Consider the following 23,614-nt stretch of genomic DNA (forward strand, 5'->3'; position numbering starts at 1 on the left):
AATGAGTGTGTGCTGCTACAGCCTTAAAATGTGGTTGGGAAGTGGGTCTGCACAGACACAATGGTCCCTATGCACACACTCATTCTGCATTGAGTGTTTAGCTGTAAGGTAAACACATGGACACACATTTAACCTTTTGCACACAGATCTGTCAGTGCTCTGGCTACTCCACACTGACACTCACTGCCTCAGCCACAATTGTTCTAACAGCTACTATGGTTTATCATACTATACAAATATGTGCCTGTATGCATGAGTGTGCATGTTGTTTATCATGTTAAACATGCAACAAATGTACCTCTTTGTGTGTACAAATCTAAAGAACATGTGGACAGTGCAATGTTTACCATAGCCCCTTTAAAAACATCTATAAGAGATTAGGTACGATCTTCAGTGCAAAATTTTAAGCTCCAGTATCTCTAGATATTGCATTGCAACAAGGAACAATACAGTGGACAAGATATTCTTATCAGGGGCCATCCCTTTTAATTTTTACAGCTTTCATTCACTTATTTATATTTCCAAATAACATTCATCACATGCACTCAGCTACTTTTCACACATACAGTATGAGATTTTCTATTTCTGTGATAGTATGAGATTTTCTATTTCTGTGATCCCACTTTGTTCTCACTTTGACCCTGCATTCACTCCAGTGAGAACTAATAGCACATTTTTTTAAAATAGCTATGCACTGCAGATATTATAGGCTAACCTCTAATATAGCATTGATATATATGTGTCAGTAAATGCAAGAACATATAAATGTTAGTATTTATGAGGCAACTGGCAGATTGTAAAATGCAATAAAAACTCATTTTTTAAAAAGACTTCTTGTAAGGTTCCTAGCTAATCAACCTGCTAGTTGCAGAAACTGCGCAGTAATTGGGTTTGGCTACAAGCTCCTTAATTAGCTGAAATTACAACACTTAATGTTTCATTTCAAGTTGCATTCGGTACCATTACTCATTAATAACATACCACAAGCATGATAAAGCTCATTATTAACTAATGTATTTATTAATTAATGGCAGAGTATCATGTATTGTAATTCAGAAATCAACAGGTAACAGGTTTACAGCAGCTAATGAAATTATATTGAAAAAAATGAAAGCGTCTAACTGGAGCAGTTTATGGAAGAATGGAAGGTCTTTAAGCGCTCAACTCATACACCAAGGCATATGCAAATAATGAAAAGTCATTCTTTGCACTGTTCCTACCCTAAGAGACACATCTGGCATGGACTTTTAGAGGTCTTGTCTGACCATGGGCAGGGTATTTTAGTCTATGTGTCCAAAAAAGAAAAACAAAGAGCAGTAGCAGTACACACACCCAACTATAATAAGTCTCACTCCTCAGAAGGAGCCTGAGATCAACACCAGAAGTGTGGAGACAGGAAAACTGCAAATAGACAGTAGATAAGCTGCAAGCTGATATCTTTGTTAAGTCTGGAAGACGGAATGATCATCAGCCTTCAGCTGAAGGGATTGGCCTGCATGTTTATCAGCAGAAGAATTCATTTGGTGCGTCACTTGATATAACCGATAATTCTAGTATTAATCTGCAGATTACATATTGCACAGAAGTAGAACATATTTCAGATAAGATAAGATGGTGGTCCTCAGATGAATCTACATGAAATGTTTTAATATCCAAACAAACTGCTACACTGGAGACTAAGTAGCAAAGACACTGTTCATAAAGAAACTATTTGCCTTTACAATGTGGTCAGTCCAGTGTACAGGCTCCACAAATAGTTATGTTTAATGGTGCAATTTCACATGCCATAAAGGTTGGAGCTCACCAAGCGCCTAAATGGCTGCATGGTGAGAAGTTGTATCATGCTTGTACAATTTAACAGTGAAGCAAGACCTATCCTGAAATGATTGTCTTAGATCTCCTAAAATTAAAAGTGATGCCAATTTAGGATGTTCGCAGCAGGCAACTTGCAATCCTGAGCGACAAAATTAGCTTCTTAATAAATAAATAAATAATGTTGTATGTTTGGAGCAAAATTATAATAATACTTTTTCTGTCTGTCTCCTATCACAGAGCCAATGGTATGCTGTTTGTGTGGTGAAAGTGTGTTTAAAGGGCACTTTTTGGGGCACTATTTACTATCCAAAACACTTTGACACTTCCTGTGTAATTTTGCCCTCAAAATATTTTTCCTCTCTGGTGCTCCCCCTTCCTGGTTTCAGGAATATGTCCTGTCTCACTTGGAAAGTGTGAAGCCCCAGGAGATTGACTAACAGAGACTCACTAACAGACACACAACTTGTCGTACATTATACACTGACTTTAGGAACAAGCCAAGTGATATAATGTCAGACATATGCACACGTCCTGTGTGTGCATGTGTGTGTGTGTGTGTGTGTGTGTGTGTGTCTGTGTGACAGAGAGTGAGTGAGAGAGAGAAAGAGAGAGTGTTTTTATGTATACATATGTCAATGAAGTTTTGTGTGCATGTCTGTCAGGTGAATAGGGTGAAGTATGAATAGGGGTGCTGAGAGAAGAGAATTGCAGGGAGATATAAGAGATGTCAGAGCAAGTTACTGCCAGAGAATGGAAGGAATAAAGAATGCATAGTATTTATGTGTTATTCCTGCAGTTATGTTTCATATTGAAAGGTTTATGGAGTGTAAATAATTTCTAATAGTAACATAATGAAGAGTTTTTTTTCTGTCATTCGTTCTTGTCAGAGTGTGCAGTTCAGAGACACACACTGGATGTAATTAGCATACACTCACTTTTTGTTCCCCTCACATAGAAAAATACAGAACAAATTCTTATGTGATCTTCAGAACATAATCATTTAGCAGCGTTTAAGAGAAAAACAAAGTGAGCGACAGACCACTGTGGCAGATGGGCAAAATGAAAGAGTGAGATTATTAACCAGCACAAGGTAGATTATCTCTTATAGTCATCTGTTGAAAAGATAAACCAAAAGCATTAATGTTTCCATGACCACAAATTAAATGAGTAAAGTAGTCAAACCTGTCCAGATAGCAAGAAGAATATGATGCAGGAAGAGGAACACTAACCTTCAAAGTCTGAAATGATCCCCTCCAAATGAGCATTAACAGTGGAATCAGACATTTTGTGGGTGAATATGAAAGCTCGGTATTCTGTTTCCCAGCAAGGCAATCTCTCACAGATGCACTCCAGTCTCTGGCCTCCAAACAAATCCCAAATTAGGAGGCAATGGGGGAGGGTGGGGGGTGGGGGGGGGGGTGGGGGGGGGGCTATGTGATTGCCGCTGTCCACAAATCCAAGCCCCCTACTTTCTTAAAGGACAAACTTCTTCGCTTGCTCTGCTTCCTCCAGTATTCTAAATGCAGTAGACCTCAGAATGAGCAAGCAATAACAACCCCCACCCCCGACTCATTCTCCTTCTCTTGCTTTCACTCTCTCCCTCTTTCCCTTGCTCCTCCCTACCTCTGTGTAGTTTATACTCTGAAATGAGTTCTTCTATCGAATACTCCACTTTTTTTTCTTAGTTAGAATTCAGTATGTCATCCTTATTATACATATGAACACAAATATAAATACATACCAACATGTACACACACTTGGAGAATTTGTACAGTGGAGGGGTTGAGAAGTTGAGCTCACAAACCTCCATAAATCTCCAGCACCTAAACTAAGAGGTCTGTGTCTGCCTTCACCTCCACCTATCTCACAAACCTGTAATGCATAATGCAAATGACCATTTCTGGTTGAAGTCACTGCTAAACATGAGAAAATGTTTCACTTTCAGCAATAGGAACTGTTTCAGATCACCAGCAGGATGGAGGAGTATTCCTGTAGTTTGTTTGTGCCCTATATGGCTTAGTCAATTATCAGTAGGAAGCCTCCACCTAATTCACACACTCCAGCACAAACCAACCACTTTTTCATTAAAAACATTTACCATTAACAACTGAAGATTGAGTAAAGTTTTACAACATTTTACTGCTGCGATATTTTAAAAAAAAATAAATAAAAAAATCATCATTTACTTAGTCTTTACACTATGCTTTGTCATCAGAATGAGGCCTTGATTTTGGGAAATGTACTCATTGCACTAACAGTGCATTTGAGTGCGCAATTCTGAATGGTCCAAAATGTGTTAACTGATTTTCTATATGTAATTCTAGCTGTTATTTCACAGCTTTATATAAATGTGCTAATTCTAATACATTATCATTTCTATAGTAACAACAGAAAAGCATTTGCCCTATCATTGAGAGATCATGAATTTGAGAGATCTAATTTTAGCAGCATTCCCATATCTGTCAGTATAGGCCACATATTTAATCTGGTCATTTGTCAGCATAGTCCCTACATTTTGACTCTCTCTCTCTCTCTCTCTCTCTCTCTCTCTCTCTCTCTCTCTCTCTCTCTCTCTCTCTCGCTCTCTCTCGTGTGTGTGTGTGTGTGTGTGTGTGTGTGTGTGTGTGTGTGTGTGTGTGTGTGCAAAAAAGAGAAAAAACATCTCAGAATTATAGAAAGTGTCTGAAAAAGCACACAAGGTTGCCAGCCAAGAAAGTATTTAAGAGAGAACAGACTCACATACAGCTAGGGACACATACATATTGTATTCCCCCCCCAGTCAAGCTCATGAATTACTTCCTAGGTGCTCTATAGATGTTTTTCACTCTGGGTTTAGTTTTACCTTTAAAACAATGCCATATTAAAACAGCACAGACACACAAAGTGGGTGTAAGTTTCTTCCTCTGTTCCTTTCCTTTTCTCTCACTTGCCTGTACAAGTTAGCGCCCTATAATGAACTGACAGTGAACTCGCTGAATAGCGACTTTATGACCTTGTTTTTCGGAAGAAGGTTGTCTTTGCAGTATTGTCAATACTGTGTATGCAGTACTGTCAAATTGTGATCCCTTTAAAATTCCAGTCAGGTGGTGTTTGGGGAAGGCATATACAGTATATGTAGCATATGGGTTGGAAAAGTTGTAGAATATACTTTATAAAGCATGGGGGTGGGAGGTGGGGGTGTGGAATATCGAATCTCTTGTAATATAATACTAATATCAAAGCTTGGGAATAGGCCAATACCTGATACTGATCCAATAATTATATCCTTTTAGTAATTGAGCCAACTGTTTAATGTAGCTAGGTTATGTGAAACATGAAAAGTGCAATGGCAGCAGGATTTCAGACAAACTGTGCCCTATGACTGACATAATGCATTATGCATTATTAGTATTAGTATTAGTTCTCACAATCATACATATACAATACTGTGCAAAAGTCTAAAGCACCCTTTTTTTAGTACAAACTTAGTAATAGATATTTATTTTATGACTTCTACATTATCAAGTCAGTAAAAAATTTTTTTCAAACATTAGTCTTCCAGAACAAAATTAACTGTTACAGTAAAATATTTGAATGTCAGTTAAATACAATATGCTCAGTAAAACTTACCACCTTATTTCATAATAAAACTGCACAAAACGGGAACTGAAGCTATTTTTTTAATTAGGGGTCATCAGTATTTATTAACATAGAATTTAATGTAATTTCATTCTATTTGAAGGCTACAGCATTTCTTTGCCTAATACTTTTGCACGGTACTGTTTGCCACTGGCAACCTGAAATACAATGTGCAGCAATGGGTAATATTTGTAGAGACTTCCATTTCCCCAATAAAATCCTGAATTCCTGAATGTTGGGTCTAGAGAGAGAGAGATATGAGACTGGGTGAGCCAGAATTAGAAAAGGGGAGTGAGAAAGGAGGGCCTAGACTTCATTTATTTTTTCAGCTTCTTCAGTAAGAAATAAATGTGCACTCTCTCTAAATGAAATTAATTAAAACAATGTCACCGGTTTTTCAGTTATAGCAAATAGGACAGACAGTGTTGTTTTTTTTAACAACTAAAGAAAACTTTCTGTTTGAGGTCTACATTTTGGACTACAACATTGCCACCTTGTGCAGCTATAAAGCAAGCAACATTCAGCAAGCAGCCAAAAAGCATGGCACTGACTTAGTGGGTGATCACAACCCTGCTGCAAGCCACATGTCTTCAGATGAAAAGACATTTATGATAAATTCTTTAAATAAAAAAATCTGTGAGGAAAAAAATAAATAAATAAAAAAAAATAATAAATAATAAAATATATATATATATATATATATATATATATATATATATATATATATATATATATATATATATATATATATATATATATGTACACACACACACACACACACACACACACACACACACACACACACACACACTGATCAGCCATAACACTAAAAGTACTGATAGGTGGCATAACATATACATGAATAACATTGACTATCTCATTACAACATATTAGGGATATATTAATATATTATATGTGTAAACTTTCGATGACAACTTTTAACATTTACAGACCACATTTCAACAACTGCACGGCTCTGTAGGTTCATTCTGTACAACATCAAGAAAACTAGACCCTGTCTCACTGAACAGGCTACACAGCTACTAGTCCAGGCTCTTGTTATCTCAAAACTGGACTATTGCAACGCACCGCTCTTGGGCTTCCCAGCCAGCTCCATCAAACCCCTTCAGATGATTCAGAATGCTGCAACATGCTTTGGGTTCTTTTGGGCTGATTGAACCCATGTCACACCCCTGTTCATCTCCCCCCACTGCCTTGATGTTCACATACAAGACCTTGTCTGGAACAGCACCTCCATACCTCAACGCTCTTCTTGAGGTTTATGTTCCCTCATACAACCTGCGATGAATTAACGACCGACGCCTGGTAGTGCCTACTCAGCAAGGCATGAGGTCCCTTTCCAGATCCTTCAAACTGGCTGTCCCTCAGTGATGGAATGAACTTCCAGCCTCAATGCGGACAGCAGAATCCGTCACTATCTTCAAAACACAGCTAAAAACTCACCTCTTCTATAAACAATTAACTAACCCCTAACAACCCCCCTCCCACACCGCTTTTTATATCTGTAAAAAAAAAAAAAAAAAAAAAAAACATTCTACACTTACACTGGCTCTTACACCTCTTCTCTGTAAGTCACTTTGGATAAAAGCATCTGCCAAATGAATAAATGTAAAAATGTAAACGTTAATATTAGTCTGCAACTGAACAATGAGTTCTCGAAGTTGATGTGTTAGTAGCAGGAAAAATGGGCAGGTGTAAGGATCTGAGTGACTTTGACAAGGGTAAATTTGTGATGGCTAGACAACTTGGTCATAGCATCTCCAAAACTGCAGGTCTTGTGAGGTGTTCCCAGTATGCAGTGGTTAGTACCTGCCAAAAGTGGTCCAAAGAAGGACAACCGATGAACAGTTGATAGGGTCATGGGCACCCAAGGCTCATTGATGTGTGTGGGGAGTGAAGGCTAGCCTGTCTGGTCTGATCCCACAGAAAAGTTACTGTAGTACAAATTGCTGAAAAAGTTGGCTGGCTGTGATAGACATTTCCTGCAGCTTGCTGTGGATAAGGCTACGTAGCTGCTGACCGGTCAGAGTGTTCATGCTCACCCCTGCCCTCCACCAAAAGTGCCTATAGTGGGCATGTGACTATCAGAACTGGACCATGGAGCAATGGAAGAAGGTGGCCTGGTTTTATGACTCATGTTTTCTTTTCCATCATGTGGACGGCCAGGGGCATGTGCATCGCTTACCTGGGGAAGAGAACAAGTCACTAGGAAGAAAATAAGTCAGCGGAGGCAGTATGATGCTCTGGCCAATGTTCAACTGGGAAAGCTTGGGTCCGGGCATTCATGTGGTTGTTAACAGGTACAACTTGCCTAAACATTGTTGCAGACCAAGTACACTCCTTCATAGCAACAGTATTCACTGGCCTCTTTCAGCAGTATAATGTGCCCTGCCCCACTGAAAAAATTGCTCAGGAATGGCTTGAGTAACATGACAAAGAGTTCAATGTGTTGACTTGGCCTCCAAATTCCCCAGATCTCAAGCCGATCGAGCATCAGTAGGATGTGCTGGACAAATAAGTTTATGATCCATGGAGGCCCCACCTCACAACTTATAGGACTTAAAGCATCTGTCTTGGTGCCAGATACCACAGAGGTCTCATGGAGTCCATGCGTTGATGGGTAAGAGCTGTTTTAGCGGCACAAGGGGAACCTACATAATATTAGGCAAGTGGTTTTAATATTATGGGTTAAGGGCCTTATTTTTTAGTATGTACACAATTTGGTTGGGTGTATGGTTATCTTTTCCTGTTTTTTCCCAATTGTAATTTTCCAGGTCAGAAATGAATGGTCTAGTTCACAAGTGACAAGTGAAATGTGTGTACTCAGCTGTTAAAAGATTGTGAATTTGAATTCTGATTATGACGCAGCCATCCGTGGCTGAATGTACAAGACTGGCCTTGCTCCGAGGGTGAGAGGGGTGGCAATACGCTTACTCTTGTGGGCATCTATGAGCTCATGTATGTGGAAAAGGGCAGTTAGCGCTTTCCTCTGAGTGTGTTAAGTTGCCGTGTGACACAGCATGAGCAACAGTTAAAAAAGATGCAGTGGCTGGCTTCATGTGTCTCAGAGGAAACACATGCTAACCCTCACCCTCCCTGGTCGGAAGCTGTCGTATGATAGGGGAGAGCTTAGCAGTGAAATTTATTTAAATAATTAATTAATTAAAGCGCCAGCATTGACGTGGGTGGAACACTGCAATAGGAAGTGAGTCATATAAAATCTGTTAGTGCAGTGGGATTCAAACCCACTGTAATCTGAAACGGCACTAATGCCCCCTCTTAGAGCAGATATATACCCAAACTTTATTTTCATGACTTTTGAGTAAAGTCTTGTCTCATTACTTACAGTATAACCTGGTTTTATGCATGCCCATTACTGATGTCACTTATATATATACTGGCTACTTATAAATATAAACTGGCTACTTCACCCAACTGCTAACTAAATACAACTGACTGAATTATCTTCTCCGTAACAAATCAGGACAAACTACTCTGTTGTGGCCAGTAAATGTAAATCAGACAGTTTACATTACATTATTCACTGAACAAAAGAATGTATAATACAACTAAACAAATACCAGATTTACCGAGTTTTACCAAGCATTGGCTGATAATAAAAGCTGTCCTACAGGCTCACATGTGATTGAATGAATTTAATTTAAATTGTGTGAGCTAGCCTTTTATTTGTACTACTAAAATGGTGACTTAAAATCTTTATATGAAATCAAAACATAGGTCATTACAAAAATGGCACAGTGTTGAATTGCTGGCACAAAAGATCTGATTTGATTGGACATTCACTAATAATAACTGATAATTTAGTCATTCTAACCCTCTAGAGACCATTGTCACGAAAATACTAAAATATATCTATCATAGCCGCACACGCCAGTGCTACGAATGCATTATTTTTGCATTTTCACAACAATCTCAGAAAGTAGGGCTATAAACGTACAAGGTGTAGTTGAGTTTATCATTAAGCAGAAAACAAACATAGTGCATAAGTGTGGAATACAAATTGTTATCCAGCATTTTTGGTCAGATTGCAAAGTGGATCCATATATAGCTGGGATTGCCATTAGTACCAAGTACAGACACTGTCGTCTACTATGCTACTATGCCCACTGCACTACTTTGATCAACTGATATTGTATTCGCTGTTTGTCACCTTTACACAACCAACTGTCTTTAATACCTCGAATGCTTTACAGACAACAGTAATTCCCATAGCCTGTCTCTCCTTTTTTCCTTTCTGGAGCTAAATCTGGAGCCCACCCGGGGCATTTTGCTTTGAAGAGAGAGAGAGAGCACGAGAGAGAGAGAGAGAGACAGAGAGAGAGAGAGAGAGAGAGAGAGAGAGAGAGAGAGAGAGAGAGAGAGTCAGTTTAGTGTATAACCAGGCATTGGTTACATGGGCACTAAGATCAGGCAGGGAAAAGCCATTGTACTTTGCTCTATTGTTTTAACAGAGTTACTGTGCTGTAGTTGGACATCACTCTTTGAAACACTCTTAACTCCTCACTCACAGAGTTTGCAATAATTGACGCCGTTGTTGCACTGACACATACAGTCTGAAAGCATTTAAGCACATGTACACACACACACACACACACACACACACATACACACACACACACACACACTTTATGGGTTGCTATTACAGCATGGCTGCCTTCCTGTGGAAAAAATTCTATGGAAAAACAGCAGTTCCAGTGAACATAGCACAAACCCACAAGAGCAAAGCCACCAGGGACAAAAGTAGTATAACGCAAGTGGCTTTTCTTAACCTTGTACCAAAGATTTGGCTTCAGCATTTGTAGATCTTTCCAATTAACATTATGGCTTATGGTACATAAAAAACAGCACGGCTAGGATCCAGCAGCACTCTCTATAACATAACTAAAAACACCAAAGAAAGTGTCTCCAACAGTTAGCTGTATTAGGTGCAGTAAGGCCCTATTGCTCAGCAGGAAGAAGTGTTGACAGTTGCTCATGTCTTACCTGCGATTTTGTCTCCCTCCATATCCAAACACACACCCTGCACGGCCACATATATCCTCTGCTATTCTCCTCCAGTCTTTCCTGGGCTTCCCTTCTCTTTCCCACAATAGCACTGCTGCCTCACTCACTCATGGTCAGCCTCACTCACTCAAGGTCTCCCTCCCTCACATGCTCTCTCTCTCTCTCTCTCTCTCTCTCTCTCTCTCTCTCTCTCTTTCTCTCTCTCTCAATGTCTCTTTCTCCCTCTCACTGTCTCTCTCCTCTCCCTCAGTTTAATTTATTCCTTGTGCTGTGACAATGAGTGTATCCAGGATTACAGCATACCCATGTGCTCATCATATGGAGCTTTCATTGCTTTTTTTTCTTCTTTTAGTTCGCTTAGTTATATTCCTTCTCTCCCTCCCGCTCCCTCTTTCTCTTTACTGTGACACTGAGGCAGCATTGTATCTGAGATGGAAATTCTAGGTCATGTGATTTGAGCTTCTCTTCTGAAAATATCTCTCTCTTCTCAGTGGCATGAGGAATCCTGGAGTGCCATTTGATTTTAGCCACACCACACTCCTCATAATGCTCCGTACTCTGTGTGTATACGTGGATGATCATAAAAAGAATGTTAACAGGACATAAAATACAAATTAACAGCCTTACACCAACACCAAGCAAACATATTTCTGAATACTACCCTGGGCTATGTGGAAATATGATCAAAACTGGGTTTAATCCATGTGACATTTTAGTGCATTGCTCAACTAGATTAAAGAAAGAGTTGTGGAGCTGATTGGAGTGTGAAGACTGTTTCTTTGTTCAGACACTAAGAAACTTTGACTTGTTCACCACAACTGGGGGTCAAAGGTTATTTGAAAAGCACACAAATGGGATAGAAGCCCAAACACACCCAAATGTAAAGACACACTTGTGTGAGCATGTGTGGTCAAACCACACCCTCCATGTCGCAATACAACTTCTCTCCTCAACATAGCCCTGAGAGATCCTGCCACTGATCTGACCATTTTATATACTGTCATGCAATTATACACCGAGCTCAGCCAAGCCATATATTTTATGATTATTATGAAGACTGAAATAAAACTGCAACCCAATCCTTTACTTTTAGAAGAGAACCATCTCAAAACCTCATAATGTCCATCATGCAACTATTTGAAATGACAAAACAGTCATCCAATTCCATCTGTACTACATTTTTAAAATGCTGACCAGTCTGCACAATTTTAAAGGAAGTGCATTATGGTCTAGACTGTACTTAGTTGTATTATAAACTGCTTGTGTATGTATATTTTTATAGCCTCTTTACTGTTTCAGAGAAGTGAATCATCTCAAAACCTCATAATCTCCATCATGCAACTATTTGAAATGACAAAACAGTCATCCAATTCCATCTGTACTACATTTTTAAAATGCTGACCAGTCTGCACAATTTTAAAGGAAGTGCATTATGGTCTAGACTGTACTTAGTTGTATTATAAACTGCTTGTGTATGTATATTTTTATAGCCTCTTTGCTGTTTCACCTGGTAATGGATGACAAAGGAATTTTACAATCTCATGTATACAACCTCATATTTGGTCAAAGGCCATAGTTTCTTGAGACTGAAAGCAACTTTAAAGGGGGGTTTCTTTCTTTCTTTCTTTCTTTCTTTGAAGATGATTTGTTTGGATTTATTTTAAATACTTTAAATACTCTTTAGGCATGTCTATAACACAGACTCTCAGCCCACTTCGTACAAACATCCCTGAAGTCAGAATCACTGCATTCCTGGTCTTTCCAGGCATGTTGTCCTCTGGGACTCCAGTCTGGCCAACCTCCAGTTCTCCAGTGTACCAGTTCTTACTGATGCTGATTCTTGACTACCCCTACTTCTGGTGCTACAGCCTCTTAAGACTCTAAAGCTGCTGTTCCTCCAACCACTAGTGACCCTGTCCATCTGACCTTTGGTGCAATCATGACTGCCACTTGGTCTTTTAGAAACAGAAAAATGTTGCAGAGGGTGCTGCATTGTCTCCTACAGACTTGGCCATGCTACCTGGTGATGTACGTTCCCAAGACACCAAAATCCTCACAGTTTTTCCTAAATTGTAAATGAAATCTACTTGTTTGGGGAAAGCTTAATTCTTATTAAAACTAAATGTTTTAAGCAATAATTTAAGTAACAACCTATTTATTACATTTTATTCATTCATAAGTGAATTGATACTATTTCCATTCCCATTCCATATTTGCATGAGAAACAAAGATGTAGAGATCTAGGTGTAGTCTTGCAGGTACCTGGGGATCTACCTGAACTGCACATTGGACTGGACAGATAACACCAATGCACTGTACAGGAAAGGCCAAAGCAGACTCTTCTTCCTAGTCTCAGAACAACACTAGTAGTCTACTTCACACATTAAAATACCTATCAGTCTATGGTGTCCTATGTTCTGTTTCCAGTGATTACAGGTGAGTCATGTGATGGGGCTGGCTTTCGTGAACAGCTTATTGAGGTGGTTACACAGTGAATGTCCAGTTCAGCGCATTCTCTTCGTGGTGTTTTCCAGGAACACATTTGGCTCTCCACAATGCCTCCAGGAATGAACGAATAATGTGACAGATTTTATTCATATACATAGTATCCCATATCCCCCAACCAATCTCATAACTTAGTTGTTGTGAATGTCTGTGTGAAGTTTTGTTCTGCACTTCTGTCATGGTCTTTTGCACTGATGCCTTTGCACTGTGTGATTTGTTAATATGCGTCAAATTCATTTGGTTGCTGTAGCACCCAAATCAGGGATCAATAAAGTATATCATGATTGAATTGTCGAACCTGGAACTATGAGGTGACAATGCTACCCACTGTGCCACTATGCCATACATTACATTATTCCTATTTCATTTCTCTTTATCTAAAATTATTATTTTTAGTACTGATCTTATTCCACATTAATTCTAAAGCACTCTGAATTACCTTCTGAATGAAATTGTTCTTCTGAATGAAATTGTTGTCTCGCACACACACACACACACACACACACACACACACACACACACACACACACACTCACACATACACACACAGAGAATAAAAGATCCAAAGTACTTCCATGGAAAGGAAATGTCTTTCTGGTTGCTAGGAGACACAGACAGAATGACCTCATCTGACATACGTACATAAAGCACCACTAGGCTTAATGAATGAATGAATACAAAGAACAGTGAATCACAACAATCTGTAAAGTAATTTAACTTTAATAAAACAATTATCGTTGGTGGAATTATCGTGACAAATGATTTTACTTGTTCATTTAAAACAAGCTTACATTATAGCTTGAGTTTTCTTTGCTGGTAAAATAATTACAGTCAGGACTTGTGTTCAGTACTACCTAAGAATTCATAAGGATATCTAATTGATATGAATTGAACGTAGAGTATGTAGTGGATTAGTGAGTGATATCCATGCAGTGGATTAGCAAGTGATATATTACAAAAAAGAAATCATGTCAACAGTTGTGTCTTTGCAAAAGAACATGATAATACAAAATATTGATAGAGATATTAAATGATATCTCTCTATTTATAAAAATATTAACTGCTGACTGAGCGCTACTCACAATACATCAAACAATGGTAAAAAAATATGTGTGGCTCATCTGACTTTATCTAAGAAGAAGGCTTATTTACATGGTCTGCCTAACCTACTCATATGATTAAAGAGTTTATCAACTGGTGATTGTGATTTAATGTTTCAGCACAAACTTACCAGTCGCTGTTGCTCCAGTAGAATCTCCTCTCTCTAGCCTCCTCAGCCTGCCACTGCTGGACCTGGCTGGTGGGCCTGTCAATAAATAAAACTTATTAATGAATTTTATATCCCATTTCTGAACTGAAGAAAACTGAAAGTGATCTGATGTTAGCAATGATAGCATACAGCAAATTTCACTTTGTAAAAACTATAAAATTGTTCTTTTTTTAACGCTAACTCTTTTGTTCCTTCCCAGTTTTTACTGGACTTGTTCATCATGATGTCACCTCATGAATTAGCTTATGCAAGACAAAATCAGCAGTTTGAACACCTTTCGTGTTCCCAGCATATATCCAAATGATGTGACAAACAATAAATATAATGTAAAATTCATGAACAGAGTACATATAATCCAGCATAAAATGCTGCCATAGAAGCATTATATTCCTAATTGTTTGTGATTGCGTCCTGTGTAATTGACACACTACCTGGATAACACTGCAACAGAGGTCATTTTAACGACTCTTGTTTATATTGTACATAAAGAGATAAGAGATTGTGCAAGCAACAGCATGTAAGAGGGGATGTGACTGCACAAGCTAGAACTGTCATTGGCCCAGGCCCAAATACGGGCCGCAACACAGCCTGGGTGACGCACATGGAACCTTACTGAGAGATTTTGCCTAGATTTGACATGCTAGCAAAACTGTATTTATTTTATGTGAAATTCAATATTTTTGCCAGTAGGCTTACATTGTATGAAAACTTGCATACCACCATGCCTTCCATGCAAAGTATTGGGGTATGTGGTATTATTGAATTATTTGTGCTTTTGATATCTTTTAAATCAAAAGTGAGTGTGTCATCACTGTTCATACCACATGAGGGCACAAGATGCAAGTTTAAGATGAACTCATCTTGGTTAAATTTTAAGGCAAGAATTCAGCTTTATTGTTCTAGAATGCAACTTCTATTATTATTATCATTATTATTATTGTTATGATTAGTAGTAGTAGTATTACTACTAATAATAATAATAACCATAATAATAATAATCATTGTCATAATAATAATAATAATAATAATAATAATAATAATAATAATTTTGCAGCATTTTTGTACAATTACATATAGTCATATGATGTCATGACATAAAGGTTATTTACATCTATCTAGTTGTACACACAGTAAATTACAATAATACATAGGACAAACAAGAGGGATTGAAAATAAAAATGAACAATGTTAATAAGGTTTGAGGTACTAAAAATAGTCAAAATTAAGAGTAAATATCAATTTTTGCTAAAATACTAGCATGGCCATCTCTTCCAGTTTTACTGACAAAGTTGCTGGGATGCATGCGATTTTCTGTTTCTTGACAGTCTGGCATAGTTGCACAGATGTAATTTGTAGCAATGTAAGTGCCAGCCTATTTTTCCCAGATTTGTGCAAAGTATTTCTAATGCAGTCTAATATAGCCTTATTCTGTACATGTTTTGGCTCTTTCAATGTTAAATAAACATACAGTCCCCTCTGAAAGTATTGGAATGGCAGACAATTAATTTGTTTTTGCTGTAGACTGAAGACATTTGGGTTTGAGATAAAAAGGTGGATATGAGACAAGGGTTTAGGTTTTCAGCTTTTATTTTGTGGTATTTACATCTAGATGTGTTCCAATAGTTTTGGAGGGGACTGTATCAGAGGTCCTAAGGGGCATAGTAAGCTATGGTCTCATTAGAGTCAGATATTCCTTTGGGAAATTTGCCTCAAGTTAGTAGCACAAATATTTCTTATGTTAATCCTGCACTTTACGACAGTAATGAATACTCTAATATGGAGTTCCAGTATATCACGTAAGCCTGTTTGGAAGTTATAATAATTAGTTTATGGTCTGTTCAAAGACTAGTCACACTAATTGAATGGGGTGATAGTTGAGTCATAGATACTGGGAACAGTGCAAACAACAGGGACTCCCCTTTCAGGCGCTTGATAGAGGCAATATTTGAGTAAGAGGTGGTCCACCATTTGTTCAACACACCCACAGAGATGTACTTTGTGTTGTTGCCTCAGGCCACTTTATTTTACTAGCAAGCATTACTCTGTTTCACAACACCTCCAGGAATGATAAATGAGTACAAGCAAAACATCAAGCATCCCTTAAATTTCCTGCAGCACAATGGCACCCAGTCCTACCTCTGTGGTTCCAATGCACTACATGTTTTCATTTTTCTTTTACCAAACACTGACCTATCAGGGCATACATAGAAATCTTATGTACAATCCAAGGGTAACCAAGCGTGTGTTTATGAGCCACTTACTTATTGGATACAAACTAAACTGAACTTGACAAGAAGAGATATGTTTCAGTGGGTAGAACGAAATCTTGTACTGACAGGAATTTTCTTCCGTGACTCAAGGGTGGTATGCTCCATCATTATGTACAGGTTTATGCATTGTATACAGTACATATAAAATCACTGCTTTAGACCACTTATGATTCACTCTTCAACAGGAAACAACAATGATAGCAGGCAGATGCAGATAATGACATAGAAATACTTTTGGCAAGTGTTCACACTTCCTAAAGACCTACAGATACCTACATTTCAGAAGTGTAAAGCCACGACAAGCACAGTCTATGAAAAACTCAAGATAGAGGCTAGATTAAAGCTGCCTTGGATAAAATTATGAATCTGTACTATACATACATTTACATATATTTAGATTGATTAATTTAGCAGATGATTTTATCCAAAGTGATATACTTAGCTATACTTAGAATATACAATGTTTATAGATCTAAGGATCTATAAGTCTAAGGAGCATATCAAGGCAATTTGAAGTACCTGATGCAGGAGGCAGTGGTGGGGTTCATTGTGACAGATGGTTTGAGGAGCATGGTAGCTGAATTGAGATAGTATTTAAAGAGCTATTAAGCTCTTATGCTCTTATGCTTATGCTATTATGCTTTTTCAGTTATTACCTTTCATATAGTGTGTTATAGAGCTGTTTGTGAATGTAAAAAGTCTGCAAACTTTCAAAGTGCATGACAAATGGAGTTATTGACTCCCTAAAGAAAGAATCGATTCTGAACACATGAAAAGAGTTGTTACTAATTCCAGACTTACTTCCTGTACTAACCTACATAGCTTGGTAACAAAAAAAACCCACCACTGGTATTCATTGGCTGCTCACGAATAACATGTACTTTGACCCACCCTCAAACACTACAGTTATAGTTGCGTCCTGAAAGAAAGGGTCTCGAAGACGTTGTTTTCTGAGTTACAAAAGAAAAACCACTTTGCATGGACTCCCAAAGGATGAGGATGTAAAGTGTCAATCGTTACAATTCATTTTAAAACAATACCATAGCAGTTCAACTCTTCGACCATCATTTGTGTCCCGTCATTTCACTGACATCTGCTTCTCAAATCTAGCTGAAGTCAATGCGGGATTTGCGAAACTATTATTCATTAAAGATGGGGCTGTACCCACTTTATTTGGACCATCTTGCACCTCTGTAAGTATGATTTATTATTGATGTATATATTTTCTACTGAGTGTTCCAAATGCATGGTTTTGTGTTGTATACGTATACAGCCAGTGCTCAGCCTCTGTTAACTGGCTAAATCATTTTATTACCAAAGTACATATAAACTTACCACAGAGAAATGTCCTGTTCTCTTCGTGATTGCGATGTTAGTTCGGGTTGATCTTGCAATGTATCACAATTGGACTCGGGCTCAAATTGATATTGTTGTATACGTGTAAACCCAGTCCACAGCTGTTAGCCTGTTAGCTGTTAGCCTCTGCTAACTGGCTAACTCACGTTATTGCCAAACTACATATAAACTTACCACCGAGAAACCGCTGAATCATTATTGGACTCTGCTCAAATTGATATCGTAAAACCAACATTATTACAGATACGGTAAACTCGGATATGGTAGTGGGCATTTCCTTTCCGACACACACTGTAAGTGGTAGACCAACCACAACAGACTGGAACATCTGACCAATCAGAGCAGAGTAGGCTCTCTAAAAGAGGAGTGTAGAGTGAATGGATCATTGAACGAGTCGTTTGTGACACTGGGGAAAAGGTAATGCTGCAATGTAAATTATTATAAAATTAAAGTGTGTTATGACCTTTGAAGCATGTAAACCTATTGTATGAGACCTTTAAAATAAAATTAGGCACATTTAAAAACCATAATAGGTTCTCTTTAACACGAGTCCTATTGCACTCATGGCAGGAATGAGAAGTGAGGGGCCATAGCAGGAGACCGCCACATTCCTGCGTCTACACATACTAATTAGAAAGCACACAATCTGGTTTCAAAGAAATAGAGATGGGTGGGGAAAGAGTGAAATAAATAAAAAGGGACTGAGCAAGAGAACTAAAGGGGAGAAGAGAGACCGAGGGAGAGCCATCTGTTCTTCTAAATTCCACCCCCAATGCAAGGGAGAAAACAGAGCATCTAAGCACAAAAAACAGAGCTGTCTACAGTAAGCAAAAGCGTAGAGAGACAATGACAGTAATGTGCTTAGTAGAAACAATATTACCAACATCTGATCTTAGTGGCTTCTGTAAAATGTGGTCTGTTAGCAGACGTCTGTAGGCCACTGTATGGGAAATGGACTTCCCTTTAGAGTGCTAAACAGAAATGTTCAGGAAAAAAACACTAATAATATCTTACTGAAAAATAAAATGTTCTACATAGGTGTATTAAATTCTGCTATTAAACATATTCCAAACATTTTTGCTCACATTCAGTTCTCATTAAATGCTTTCAGTCTGCATTTAACCTTATTTTATATTAGGGGTGTAACACAGTGCCACTATCTGTATTTACTTGTTTAGAGCAGCAAATATTTGTATCTGTATTCATGTTCGGATTTGGAAATTCAGAAATACTGGAAAACTATGGCACCCCTACACATGACATGCGGGTAAAGAAAACAATATATAGTGGCTACAAATTAAGAATTAATTCCCACAGCTTATGAATACCTGTGTGCACGTTTTACTCATTCGTTCCCTTGTTTTAGGTAAATTGTGGCCATGTTTTACCAATTTGTTGCTGTAATTTCATAAATCCATCATCCTTTTACTGTGTAGTGATAAAAGTCATCTATGGCTTCTGTTATGGACAGAGACAACTGGATTGAGTTTTATTTTTAGTTGGGAATGTGTTATAGAGACATTCTCAAAAGCCATGCATTATGTGGAATCTTTTTAAGATAGAGGCACCTACATCACATATTAAGAGCCAGGGGGCTTTACCGGCGACAATATGGTGACTTGGGGTCTCTGCTCAAGCGTCTGCTCTGGTGAGCCTGGGAGATAACAGGGTCAAACACAGAGAATTATCCTTACATCTTCTTTTCTTATACAAATACCTTGGTGCAAACACTTTGTACATATTCACCGATATCCATAATCTTTTCCAGGACCTATCAGCTGATCAACAATGAAGTCAATACCATCCTACAAGTCACCATACAGTGCATCTGGAAAGTACTTTTTCCACATTTTGTTATGTTACAGCCTTATTCCAAAATGGATTAAATGCATTATTTTCCTTAAAATTCTACAAACAATAACCTATAATGACAACATGAAAGAAGTTTGTTTGAAATCTTTGAAAATTTATTAAAAATAAAAAACTAAAAAGCACATGTACATATGTATTCAGAGCCTTTGCTCAATACTTTGTTGAAGCACCTTTGGCACCAATTACAGCCTCAAGTCTTTTTGAGTATGATGCTACATGCTTGGCACACCTATTTTTGGGCAGTTTCTATCATTCTTCTTTGCAGGACCTCTCAAGCTCCATCAGGTTGGATGGGGAGCGTCGGTGCACAGCCATTTTCGGATCTCTCCAGAGATGTTCAATCGGGTTCAAGTCTGGGCCACTCAAAGACATTCACAGAGTTGTCCTTTAGCCACTCCTTTGTTATCTTGGCTGTGTGCTTACAGTGAGGGAAAAAAGTATTTGATCCCCTGCTGATTTTGTACATTTGCCCACTGACAAAGAAATGATCAGTGTATAATTTTAATGGTAGATTTATTTGAATAGTGAAAGACAGAATAACAACAAAAAAATCCAGAAAAACGCATGTCAAAAATGTTATAAATTGATTTGCATTTTAATGAGGGAAATATGTATTTGACCCCTCTGCAAAACATGACTTAGTACTTGGTGGAAAAACCCTGGTTGGCAATCACAGAGGTCAGACGTTTCTTGTAGTTGGCCACCAGGATTGCACACATCTCAGGAGGGATTTTGTCCCACTCCTCTTTGCAGATCTTCTCCAAGTCATTAAGGTTTCGAGGCTGACGTTTGGCAACTCGAACCTTCAGCTCCCCCCACAGATTTTCTATGGGAATAAGGTCTGGAGACTGGCTAGGCCACTCCAGGAACTTAATGTGCTTCTTCTTGAGCCACTCCTTTGTTGCCTTGGCCGTGTGTTTTGGGTCATTGTCATGCTGGAATACCCATCCACGACCCATTTTCAATGCCCTGGCTGAGGGAAGGAGGTTCTCACCCAAGATTTGACGGTACATGGCCCCGTCCATCGTCCCTTTGATGCGGTGAAGTTGTCCTGTCCCCTTAGCAGAAAAACACCCCCAAAGTGTAATGTTTCCACCTCCATGTTTGATGGTGGGGATGGTGTTCTTGGGGTCATAGGCAGCATTCCTCCTCCTCCAAACATGGCAGGTTGAGTTGATGCCAAAGAGCTCCATTTTGGTCTCATCTGACCACAACAGTTTCACCCAGTTGTCCTCTGAATCATTCAGATGTTCATTGGCAAACTTCAGACGGCCATGTATATGTGCTTTCTTGAGCAGGGGGACCTTGCGGGTGCTGAAGGATTTCAGTCCTTCATGGCGTATTGTGTTACCAATTGTTTTCTTGGTGACTATGGTCCCAGCTGCCTTGAGATCATTGACAAGATCCCCCCGTGTAGTTCTGGGCTGATTCCTCACTGTTCTCATGATCATTGCAACTCTACGAGGTGAGATCTTGCATGGAGCCCCAGGCCGAGGGAGATTGACAGTTCTTTTGTGTTTCTTCCATTTGCGAATAATCGCACCAACGGTTGTCACCTTCTCACCAAGCTGCTTGGCAATGGTCTTGTAGCCCATTCCAGACTTGTGTAGGCCAGCTCTAGGAAGAGTCCTGCTGGTTCCAAACTTCTTCTTGAGTAAGCAAGCTAACTGTGTTTCAAAAACAAAACAATAGCCATCTAATAATATTTTATCAGATTTACTTCACTTATTAGGTTTGTTACATCCAGAAGTATCTGAAAAGTTCACTGGACATGCTGCTGGACAAGTTCATTGGACATGCTGCTGAGTCAAAATGGAACCTTTTATGCCGTATTTCAGTACCCGTATGAACTAACCTGTTTCTCCCAACATTAAATGTAATTATAAATGGCTAAAAAGTATGATGTGTTGTCTTTAAATTAATTGGCAAATTTGGCAAATTACTGATGTACAGTCATATGAAAAACTAAGTACACCCCATGGAAATTTGTTGGCTTTTTTGACATATTTGGACAAGCAAACATTTGATCCTCTTTGTAACAGTACCTATTATTAAAGTTGATACTATCAAATGACATAAAATTGACATTACGTAGTCATTTTCACAATTTAAATTAACAACAAAAAAGATCAGTCAGTGTTCAAGATTGGGTGCCAATGATTAGAACCTGCTTAGGGAGTGCAGGTGGAACCTGTTTTATTTATACCCCTCTCATATCTAGTGTCTGGTGTTCCCTTTGTTATTGAGGTGTGTGGTGTCATCATGCCAAGATCTGAAGAGTTCTGTAAGGCCTTCAATAAAAAAAAGTTGTGGATGCCTTTAAATCTGGCAAGTGATTTAAAAAGAATTCCAAATTATTTGAAATACATCATTCCACTGTAAGGAAAATCATCTACAAGTTTTCAAACGACAGATTTCAAACGACTGCCAATTTCTTCAGGACTGGCCGTTCCAGCAAATTCAGCCCAAGATCAGACCGTCTGATGCAAAAAGAAGTCTCCAGAACCCAAAATTTCATCACAGGATCTGCTAGTAAGTCTTGCAACTGTTGGTGTCAAAGTGCATGCTTCTACAATCAGAAAGAGATTGCACAAATTTGACCTGCATGGGACAGGTGCCAGGAAAAAGGCTTTGCAAGACTAGAGTTTGCCAATAAGCATATAGGCAAAAACCAGGCTTTTTGGAATAATGTGGTCTGGACAGATGAATCAAAGTTGTTTGGCCACAGTAACAGCAGACATGTTTGGCACTGACCAAACACAGCTTTTCATACCAAAGACATATCAAAGAGTGCTTGAAGATAATGTGAGGCCATCTGTCTGAAAGTTGAAGATGAACCGAAAGCGGACCTTTCAACGGGATAATGATACTAAGCAAACTAGCAAATCCACCAAGGACTGGTTCAAAAAGAAGAAATGGAGGGTTATTGAATGGTCTATTCAAAGTCCAGATTTGAATCCCATTGAAATGTTGTGGGGGATTTTAAACGGGCAGTACATGCGAGAAAACCCTCAAACATCTTGCAACTGAAAGAATATTGCATGGAAGAGTGGTCAAAAGCTTCTGAGGCCAAGGGTGTACTTACTTTTTCCACAGAAGGATATCACATCTATTGAGATTTCTATTGAATAAATTATTTAAAAAGCTAGTTTTCCTTGTGGTTTTGTTCAGGTATATGAGCTTTATTATTAGGCACTGGTTCCAAGATGATCAAATGTTTGCTTGTCCAAATATGTCAAAAAAAGCCAACAATTTCTATGGGGTATACTTATTTTTTCACATGACTGTATAAGAGGAATAAACTTCTGGATCAGCTGTTATAGGAAAATAACCAAATTCAAGGCATCACACCACCATATTCCTAAAACACAGAAAACGGCACTCCACATAATATTTTATTCAGACAGTGGCTTCTTTTACATATGTTTACCACTGAATCTCAGAAACATTTAAATAATAATAATTTTTAAAAAAAACTCTGAATAAGTATTTGCATACTGAAAAATGTTTGAACAAGCTCTTGTATACTGAGCAAGCTTACTGTTCACCAAAACCACATAATTCCGGCAGTTGACCATTTTGTCATACAGTTAAAACCTTAGAGGTCTAATTGCTATTAATTCCCAACCCATGGTTAAAAACTTTGCCAAACTATACAGTCACATGGCTAATCAATATTCAGCAAAATAATGCAATGTTAATATGTGTGTATATTATTTTGCAGAAATAAACTAATGAGCCTTAAAATTACTGTGCAGGCATTAGAACTGAACTAGTCCATGTATCACAGTATGTTTGCCCTGGCAATACATAAACTGTTAACCCAGTGGCGACAGATCAGGTGAGGCAAAGGAGGAGGAGA

General features: G+C 38.4%; 1 protein-coding gene and 1 long non-coding RNA gene across 5 annotated transcripts in view; one reads left to right on the forward strand and one right to left on the reverse strand.

Moving 5' to 3' along the window:
• Window positions 1–23,614, reverse strand: part of septin9a (septin 9a) — a 93,464-nt gene that overhangs the window by 68,105 nt on the left and 1,745 nt on the right. Inside the window, exon 2 of one of the 3 annotated variants that reach the window (XM_017454749.3) lies at window positions 14,216–14,290. In XM_017454749.3, the coding sequence (XP_017310238.1) occupies window positions 14,216–14,290 (75 nt within the window). Of the gene's footprint in view, window positions 1–3,044; window positions 3,176–10,458; window positions 10,648–14,215; window positions 14,291–23,614 lie in introns of those variants that run through there. The other 2 variants (XM_017454759.3, NM_001329323.1) reach the window with 2 other exon arrangements.
• LOC108257222 (uncharacterized) lies at window positions 17,305–19,880 on the forward strand. Of its 2 annotated transcripts, XR_001810427.3 has the most exons (3): window positions 17,305–17,717; window positions 19,439–19,528; window positions 19,649–19,880. It is a non-coding gene; the product is annotated as an uncharacterized LOC108257222 (long non-coding RNA). The 2 variants fall into 2 exon arrangements; XR_008398328.1 differs by lacking the exon at window positions 19,439–19,528.

This window comes from Ictalurus punctatus, chromosome 2 (assembly GCF_001660625.3).
Source record: "Ictalurus punctatus breed USDA103 chromosome 2, Coco_2.0, whole genome shotgun sequence".
In the NCBI taxonomy this organism is placed as follows: domain Eukaryota; kingdom Metazoa; phylum Chordata; class Actinopteri; order Siluriformes; family Ictaluridae; genus Ictalurus; species Ictalurus punctatus.